The 10,044-nt window shown below is 35.0% G+C and overlaps 1 protein-coding gene across 1 annotated transcript; it reads left to right on the forward strand.

Annotated features, from left to right (window-relative positions):
• The first annotated feature begins 2,342 nt into the window (after positions 1-2,342).
• Positions 2,343-8,390, forward strand: LOC127519795 (uncharacterized). Its single transcript, XM_051907380.1, has 5 exons — positions 2,343-2,460; positions 4,171-4,497; positions 6,875-7,180; positions 7,400-7,534; positions 7,889-8,390. Exons 1-5 carry the CDS (start codon positions 2,412-2,414, stop codon positions 8,119-8,121), a joined length of 1,050 nt encoding a protein of 349 aa, XP_051763340.1. The 5' UTR covers positions 2,343-2,411; the 3' UTR covers positions 8,122-8,390.
• The last annotated feature ends 1,654 nt before the right edge of the window (positions 8,391-10,044 follow it).

Genomic DNA, 10,044 nt, shown 5'->3' on the forward strand with positions numbered 1-10,044 from the left:
TACAAGGACATTCATAATACTTTACATAATACTTACATTTTGAGGATTTTCACAGTATATGTATTTTCATGGTTCATGGCCTGTTTGCCTCTGCTGGTAGATGTTGTAACTACACTTATCTGGGAACACAAGCCATCTTCCTTCTTTGAAGACCATTCAGAAGCAAATGTGTAGTCTGATAATACTTAAGTATTTGCAAGCAATATTTTTGAATGCTTTCAGAGCGATGGTGTACAGTAACATGACTCTCCAGCTGCAGATGGCGCTGCTTTAGCTCCCCCTTGTGGCTGAATATGGAAACACATTCGGTTTCTCAAGGCCTTCAAGAACTATTATATGGAAACTTTGTCAATAATCACTTATTTGCTTATTAGAATGTTTGTATATAAATTAATATACGCTTCACTTACCTAATGAACCTGCTGAATTTGCTGATATTATTACAACTGTTGCTAAACGATAGACTTTTACCTCCGCTGTATTTCACTCTCTCTCTCTCTCTCTCTCTCTCTCTCTCAGCGTAAGCCAATCACCATCGAGTATTTCACTTTCAAACACATTAGAGATGTAATTTTGAACACTTCATCTAGCAATTACCTCAGGATATATTAAATATTTGATCATTTAACTTGCTACTAAATAGCAGCTAAAACTAAATTAAGATGGTAAGTATACAGCAAACCAGTCTGCTTAAACAAGGTTTGTTTGTAACTGAGTTACAACAGCTATACAAACAAAGAGAAAAGATGATCAGGTGGTGTTGGTTATGTTTTCACATAATCATTATTTGATCTGAATCACTGAACTCATTTAGAGTCCAATCTAGTTACATTTACATTACTGATTACAGCAGCACTGTGATTCTACAGCAGAAGTTGTTTTGATTAAAAAAAAAAAAAAAAAAAAAATGAGTTTTTGTCTGTGAAACCGGGCCTAAATCTCTGAAGATCTGATTAAAAGATCTGATTTACTTATTACTAACCAGATTTACTTTATTTCTGTCAGACGTCTACAGAAGTTCTTATTGAGAATTAACAGAGGTTTAGATGTTGATGTTTTATTGGTCAAAAAAAAATTGGTCACCGTCATGGTGGTCAGGGTTTGTTTTAGTTGGGCTCTTGACCCTTTTATATTGTTTTATATTGTCTTACATTGTTGAGATTCATATGTTGATTCTGGATGTCTGTGCGTGTCTAAGTGCACGTTTTGTATGTAAACATGTATTATTGATTTTTATTTTTGGTGTTTGTGAAAAAAGATAAATGTGATCATATCTTAACTTTGTTCAGTTGGTTCATATATATATATTTTTATGATTAAAAAGCTTTTTTTACTACAATCCTTTGTTAATGTATGGACCTTATATGTACTATATTGCAGTGATTTGTCTCTTCAGTGTCTTTGTCACAAAAGTCGTATGTTGAAAAGACGTGCACTGAGGAGCCAAAATGAAAGTTTTTATAACGTCTTTTTTTGATGTCTTCTACACGTCCGATATAGACGTTCATGGAACCTCTGTACAAGGTTAAAAAAAAAAAAACCTCTGCCACAGATCCATCCATAGGCAGTAAAACACACGTTCACACCTTTAGACAACTTAGCATCTGTAATTCACACATCTTTGGACTGTGAGGGAAACCAGATCTGAAGGAAAGACTTTCTGGCTCAGCTGAGATTCGAACCGGGAACCTTCTTGTGAGGAGACAGTGTTTCCCACTGAGACACTTGTGCAGCCCTTAGACACATACATACATACATTTACAGGCACAAAACTCTGTTTGGATAGATGCTGAAATGTACAACACACACAGCAAAATCCTCAGTAAACACTGATCTGTGTTTATATGAGCCCAATGAGATAATTAGTGATTAATTAAGTGATGACTGAGAAACACATAGACGTGTGACAGAAATAAAGTCAGTCCGTTTAGTAATAAGTGAAGCTGGTAATGCTGTTTGTGGAGTTGTTTAATCAGATCTTCAGAGATTTAAAAAAGTACAAGAATGGCACCCTGGCTTTGTTGCTTTGTTTAATAAAGTCTTATTTTGACTTCTGGAACACTGCCTCTTGAGATTCATTTGCAAAAAAGAGAAGACTTTTCTCCAAAACTTGCAATTCTGAGTTTATTGCACAATTCTGAGGTAAAAAAAAAGTCAGAATCGCTGGATATAAACACGCAATTCTGAGGAAAAAAGTCAGAATTGTGAGATATAAACTTGAAATTACTTTATTATTCTTAGTTATTCCATGGTTTCCATAGACATGCTGCAGAACTGTAATTTTCTGCCTCTAGATAGGCTCCACCCACAAAACACATCATCACTGTTTGTAAACACTCAAATGCTCAAAATCGCCTGTTGTGTTTTTACCCATTTACAGGGTAAGAGTGGTGGGCAAACAGCCAGGGAATATGGTTCTTGCTTTTATTTTGTTCTCGTTGTGCTTGTGGCATCTGGTTGGTAAGTTATAAATGTGTTTTTAATGACTTCACTTCTTGCTGTTTTAGGTAGAGGTTCACTGTTACTGTTATTTTCACAAAAAGCTTCTCAGACAGTATATACATTGAGTCATTTATTTGAAGGGCATGTTTATTTGAAGGACTTCTAGAAATGTAGCAAAACAAAATTTTGTTTTGAAACACTGATCATTAATTACACAAATTGAAATCAATGTTACGTTTCAACATGCATTTAGCTAATTTAAAGCCATTTACAGCATTTCATTTTCTCAGTATAAAAATTAAATTAGTCCATGAGCCAATCAGTAACTGTAACTAGTCAGCTGAATAAGATTAAAGCAGTCTGATCCACAGATGATGTTTTATGTTTCACTTCTGTTTGCACATGAAAATGAGTGCAGAAAAAACATCACTGGGGAGGAACAAATCAGTTCAGCACTGCTCATCCTCTTTTCAGTTTTGTTCTGCACAAACTCACTGATCTACCATGTGCAGAGTTTTTTTCTCCCATTATAATCAGCAGTGGCATTGACCAGATATTTATTATACACATAAATGTATTATGGATTGGAGCCAAAGCCCAGGGGCCCAGGTTCTCATTTTCTTGCTTCTTTTATTTAGCATCTTTAGGGTGGGTTGCACCAAAAAGGATTAAATTAAGTTTAGAGCTAATCTTGGATTTGTTGATCTGGGTTTTATTTTAAATCGAGTTGTGTTACACCACTTAATTTTAAACTCAGATTAATAAATCGGGGATTCGAATTCTGATCACCATAATGGTGACTTTAAAAAAAAATGCTGAGATCTTGAGAGATCTGTTAGTGTTTAATGTTCTGTTGCTGCCAGTCATTTGAATTAATTCAGGAAATACCTGTAAAATAATTCTGTTAAAGTTTTTTTGCACTTTATTTAAATTAGGATATTTTACTTTAATGTTACGTTTTTTGTTTGGCAGCCGCTGCTGACAGTTGTTTGACTGCTATTTTAAGATCAGTAGTGAGAAAGGAGAGAATTATCCCTGAATAAAAGTTTGAATTTGGATCTGTTCCTGTCATAACTTGAGAGAGAATTAAAGATTGATCATTTACTGAGTGAGTTCAACAGCAGCAGTACAGTCAGCCAAATCACATGCACAAACAACAACTTCTTTGCTACTTTTTAAGCTAAATTGAACTGCATTAGACATAAATATTCACATACAACTTTTAAATCACTCTTCAACAGTTCCTTACACAAAACATCACATCCTTAAGATTTGGATTAAATGATCATAAAAATATACAATATTTAATATATTTATATAAACAATATTTTAAACTGTAGTATTGTTTAAAATTAATCTTTGAAATGCTAAGTCATAACAGATGAAACATCATTTCAAATGAAGTAATTTGTAAATCAGTCAAATCAACTGCATTAAAGTGCACTTAATTGGCCCAAGGTCACAATCCTGATTTGGAGCAGATGATCACTGGATTGATCTGGGCCACACTCCTCCCACCAACAATCAGCCCTCACGTTGCTTGCCGTGACCCATGCTGTGCCATCACTGCCACACATGGCTCAGCTCTGGCTGACAGGATACATGCCATTGATGACAGGAGGCCAGCAGTGCCAGCTTGAGAACACATTCGGGCCAAGCTTGCTTGCTATGTGGGATTTGTATTTTAATTTTAGTCTTTAATAATACATGTTTCTGCTTGTTCATCAGGTGTGTTTGGTGATGATGCAGATGAAGTGAAGTCAGTGTCAGTGATGAAGGGAGATTCTGTCACTCTAAACATTGATGTTACTGAAACACAGAAATATTTGTTGATACAGTGGACGTTCGGAAGCACTCGAATAGCTGAAGTCAACAGGCTCACGCAAACCAACTCAACGTATGATGGTCCGGATGAGAGATTCAGAGACAGACTCAAGCTGGATCAAACCGGATCTCTGACCATCACAAACACTACAACCACAGACTCTGGACTTTATCAACTAACAATTGTCAGCAGAGGGTCCAGTTACATTAATTTCAATCTTACAGTCTATGGTAAGAGAATTAAAGCATAATTTGCCCTTCATGTGAAATATATCTGCATCATAATGGATCTTTTCTATTTATTTCAATATTCCTTATGATATTGATGTCTTTAACTACATCTGAACAAATGAACTGTCACAATTGCTGTGTAATCCAACATGAATGACTTAAAATGTTAATTTCAATATAATAGTTAATCCAAGGAATCAAAATACTCAGGATTGTGACCTTGGGCCAATTAAGTGCACTTTAATGCAGTTGACTTGGCTGATTTACAATTTACTTAATTTGAAATGATAACATTTCATCTGTTATGACTTAGGATTTTTTAAAGATTCATTTAAAACACACAAACTACATTTTAAAATACTGAATTGATTAAAATTTCTGTGATCATTTAATCCAAATCTTCGGGATGTGATGCTTTGTGTGAGGAACTGTTGTAGAGTGAGATTTAAAAGGTGTATGTGAATATTTATAAGTCTAATGCTTTTCAACTTAGCTTAAAAAGCAGCAAAGAACAAGCTGTTGTTTGTGCATGTGGATCCACCTGTGATGTGGCTGATTGTACTGCTTGCTGTTGAACTCACTCAGTAAATGATAAATTCTCAGACCAATCTCTCTCAAATTATGACAGGAACAGATCCAAATTCAAACTGGGAAATTTATCTCCTTCCTCACTACTGATCTTAAAATAACAGTTAAACAACTGGCAGCAGCGGCTACCAAACAGAAACCGCAAAATTAAAGTAAAATGCCCTAATTCAAATGGTGCAACAAAAAAAATAAAAATCCTTGACAGAAATATTTTACAGGTATTTCCTGATTTAGTTCAAATGATTAGCAGCAACAGAACATTAAACACTAACAGATTAAGTTAACATTAACAGAAAAGGTTCAGCAGTTTTTTTTTTTTCTTTTCTTTTTTGTAGGTGCACATCAAGAATCAACATATGAATCTCAACAATGGTGACAATCAATGAAGCTTTTTTGTGTCTTCAGTAGCTTGTTTTGTGATGTTCAGAGTTGAATATTTTTTTGTTTTTGTTTTGATTGTTAACATTGTTGAGATTGATGCACTGATTCTTGATATTTGTGTGAGTTTACAAGATCCTGTTAAAACATTTTCTGCATGATAACTTCATAAACTCTTTCAGAGTATCACAGAGTATCACATTTAATCAGGCTACTAAACAATGACTCTACCATCATCTGATCAAAGTTTTTCTTGCTTCTGCTTTGCCATAACAAATGTGTATCAGAACACACAGTTAAAACAGCCAAATAAAAACTAATTTTAAAAAGTCAAGGGTCAAGAGCCCAACTAAATCAAACACTGATCTTCATAATGGTGACCCAATGTTTTTTAAAAAATAAAACATCAACATCTAAACCTCTGTTAATTCTCAACAAGAATTTTAGTATGAAAGAAATGAAGTCTAGATTGTAATAATTGAAGAAGCTGAGATCTTGAGAGATCTGTTAGTGTTTAATGTTCTGTTGGGATTTAAGAGTTTTGTGGGTCACCATTGTGCTGAAGAGTAGAGACTGTGTTTCAGTCCAGGATGAGCCAGAAAACACTGATTTTATGTAGCATGTTGTTTTATTTAAAGGCTATAACTGTGTAGTTACTGATGTAGTGTGATATAGAGTTACATTAATTTATACATGTAGTTAGTTCAGTATATACCTGTAAAATTACAGTGTTTTTCTCTAAGAAGTTTAATGAATTTTTCTGTAAATGTTTTTTGCACTATATTTAAATTAGGATACTTTAATTTTATGTTTTTTGTTTTGCAACTGTAGTTGCCAGTCATTGATCATGTTTTTTTTTTTTTTTTTTTTATACAGTAGATAAGGCTCAGGTGTGGCTCAGTTTTTGGTTTACTTAAGGCTGAGAATCAGTACCAACACTAAAACTTATTCAGGCCCAGTGCTGGGCCAGTTATGGGTTAGTAACTGGCTGAGACTTGGGCCAGTTATGGCCCATGTGTGGCCCTTGTCTTTAATCCATATCTGGGACACTCCAGGGCCGTCATTCTTTGCGGCATGTGGGCCGAGAAAAACATTTCTATGTGGGTAATCACTAACTGTAACGGGTCCACTGAACAAAGTTAAAGCAGTCTGATCCACAGATGAGTGTTTTATGTTTCACTTCTATTTGCACATGAAAGTGAGTGCTAAAGAAACCTCACCTGATACTTGACTCCTAAACACATTATTATTCATCTCTTATAAGATCCCATTTTAAAGTCTTGGTTCACTGAAAATCATTCAACATCCATGCTAGAGGAAAACGTCTGCATAATACAATTGTAATTTGGTCATTAATGATCGACATAATGACCGTAGTCTTTGACAAAACATGTGTCTGTTTGTTTTCTAGATGTGACAAATGAAGTGAAGTCAGTGTCAGTGATGGAGGGAGATTCTGTCACTCTAAACACTGATCTTACTGAAGTACAGAAATATTTGTTGATACAGTGGATGTTCGGAAGCACTCGAATAGCTGAAGTCAGCAGGCTCATGCAAACCAGCTCTACATATGATGAGAGATTCAGAGACAGACTGAAGCTGGATCAAACCGGATCTCTGACCATCACAAACACCAAAACCACCGACTCTGGACTCTATAAACTAACAATTGTCAGCAAAGAGACCAGCTACATGAGTTTTAATGTTAAAGTCTATGGTAAGAGAATTACAGTATAATTTGCCATTCATTTAAATGATATCTTTGTCATATTAATATGTTAAAACGTTTCTTTTCTATTATTTTCAATATCCACAAGTTATGATATTGACTGCTTTAATTACACTTCATATATGAATCTATTATGAATAAAGTTCAGGATAATCAGCACTGATCTGTATATGTGATGAGACTGACGCCACAATTTGTCATTATCAGCGACTCCACAATATTCTTCATCATCAGAAAGATCAGCAAGCTCAAATTGTGTGTCGTCCAGCTGTGCGTTGAACAATTCCACCATCAACCAGACTGAGGATGCCAACATTACTGATCTCTATCAGCCAAGTTCAGGTACATCACTGAGCATTTATGGGGCACATTTGCTTACATTTTCTTGTGTGATTTCACAGAAACAGAAAACAGATAGCAGACAGAAGACAGAGAAGTGAATCGTGCATCTCAGAGTAGTGTGTGTGGCACCTCATGCTGCACTAATGCAGAAAACATTAACGCTCTAGGCAATAATCATTATGGAGAAAGAATCACAAGATCACACAGATTCCTCAAGGAATCCTTTAAAGAGTTTTGAATTGCTTCTGTTAACCATACAATAGGCCTACTAGCTAAGATTATTTGGCTAAGCAAGGGAAGTGTGCTTAGCAAATCTATAGGAAAGAGCACTAAATTCAATGTTTTTCATTTCAGATCACATCCACTGTTGTGGTTTTACTGAAGCTGTGATCCGATTGGTCGTCTCTGCTCTGGTGGGTGTAGCTACTGTTGCTGTGCTGGTTTATGACATCAGGTCTACAAGAAGTGAGCTGATCAGAACAAAAGATACCAGACATCACCATCAGACCCATCGAGTAAAATCAGACCAACAGTATGAATTGAGCAGAAGGTTTAGATATCCAGATATAAAGCAAAACATATATTGATGCTTATTAATGCTCTGCACCTTTCCTGTTCCTTGCACAGCTATTTATTAACAGATCATTTTTGCATTCATTGATTAATTTGATTGATCTTTTAAATACGTCACTCTAAATATAATTACTGTAAGCAAAATAATAATTAGTAGCACAAATAATGGCATAGAATGATTTCATAAGCACTCGTATTTGTTCACTCCTGAAATGAATCTCACAGATGTGACTGATCTGCATTTTTTGGTGACTTTTAATAAAGATTTAGTTTTACAACAGGGTGTAGTAGAGCATGTGTTTTTCTCTGTTCTCCTGTCACAAAACGGCACAAAAGTGAATGGAGTGAAACCGGCTGTGCTCTCAGTTATTTACATCTGTACAGCTGTGGTTTAATCTGATGGCTGGACAAACTGTTTGTGAAAGAGTCCAGCTAATAGAGGAATTAAGGGGAAAAAGCAAACCTGTTACTTCACATTCTCCTACATATTCAAAACTGTTATAATTTACTTGAAGGTAACAGGTCTGATTAATAGGATTTAAGCAAACTTATCCTTTTCCAACAGCAATGATTCTAATGCACATGATGCTGCTTTGGCTTCCCCTTGTGACCGAATATGGAAACACAGGAAGGAAGCAGCAAAGTGATGCTAAAAATGAGTTTATTGAATAATCTTAGTTCTCAATGCTCAGCCGTACTTTATCTGATTAGCACAAATTCAACAAGTGTTATTATACCCAAACAAAGGCAACAGAAAATTTTTGCTTCACGATATCAACCCGTGCAGTGTTGGGGTAAAGCATTACAAGTAACATGAGTTATGTAATCAGATTACTTTTTCAAATAAGTAGTGCAAGTTACTTTATTTTTCTATTTATTGACTGCCAGCTCTCCTGTCTTCATGTTGAGGGAAATCGCAAGTACAGAGGCGCTGTGTGCGTGAACATGGTGGTTATTGTAGTTCTAGACTAAATGTGAACTTGCATTTATTCACCTCACTTGCACAAAAACAGATTCAGTATTCCGACCTCTCTGTTCAACAGCAGCGTCACTACTGTCGCTGATTAATTCCCTCTGTTTCCTGAGGAATCTGAAAGAAAACATAGACAAAGACAGAAATGAAAAAGAAAAAGAAACAGTTTTGCTACAAATGCATCTAAAATATTACAATATGACAATATATTACATTACAATAGGAATTGTAAGAGATGATTTTCCTCAAATGTCCTCAAAAATAATAGATAGGTCTGTTCCAAACAAAAAGCATTTAAAGGGTTAAGGAATAATAAATGACGAAACTTTTATGGTGTTTTTTCTGTTTAAAGGATGGACAGATGGTCACTGAACAGGAACAGTTCCTGTTTAGTTGATTTTGCTATAATGACTGGCTGAATCTACATTTTCCATTACTTTATGTGGACAGAACAGTTGCTAAAGAAATAATTACTTGTGATTCTTTTATAAATGTACAATAAGAAAAAAAAAAGTACAATCATAAAATAAACAACAAGGATTTTTATCTGACCAGTTAAACGCAGCAAAACAACTGCGGACAGCCACATGACATATAATGGGATTTAAAAGTCTGGGAACGCCTCTTCAGATTCAAGGACTGGAATGGTTGTATAAATAAACATATAGACATTATAATAAATAAATGTACTACTTACCAGTGACAGTTGCATTTAATCTCCTAAATGTGGTCTGTTTGCTGTTGATGATCCGAGGATTTGATTTTGTCATAGATAATACAGTATGAACCACAAGATTTCACATGACTTGATAAAAAATATAAACAATTCACATACAAATGTATTTATATTTAGAATCAAACAAGGAGCAGCTGTATCAGTGAACAACTGAATCCGTGTTTCCACGAGGTCAGGAGGACATTAATAATCAGATTAAAAAAAGACAAGAGACATAGAAGACCAATA

This window comes from Ctenopharyngodon idella, chromosome 10 (genome assembly GCF_019924925.1).
Source record: "Ctenopharyngodon idella isolate HZGC_01 chromosome 10, HZGC01, whole genome shotgun sequence".
Lineage (NCBI taxonomy): Eukaryota > Metazoa > Chordata > Actinopteri > Cypriniformes > Xenocyprididae > Ctenopharyngodon > Ctenopharyngodon idella.

Bases quoted from the DNA above. Each gene is read 5' to 3' on its own strand.
- LOC127519795 (XM_051907380.1), top strand. From the start codon at position 2,412: ATGGTTCTTGCTTTTATTTTGTTCTCGTTGTGCTTGTGGCATCTGGTT. The intron at 2,461-4,170 runs GTAAGTTATAAA...CTTGTTCATCAG, and splicing joins GTGCTTGTGGCATCTGGTTG to GTGTGTTTGGTGATGATGCA. The intron at 4,498-6,874 runs GTAAGAGAATTA...TTTGTTTTCTAG, and splicing joins TTTCAATCTTACAGTCTATG to ATGTGACAAATGAAGTGAAG.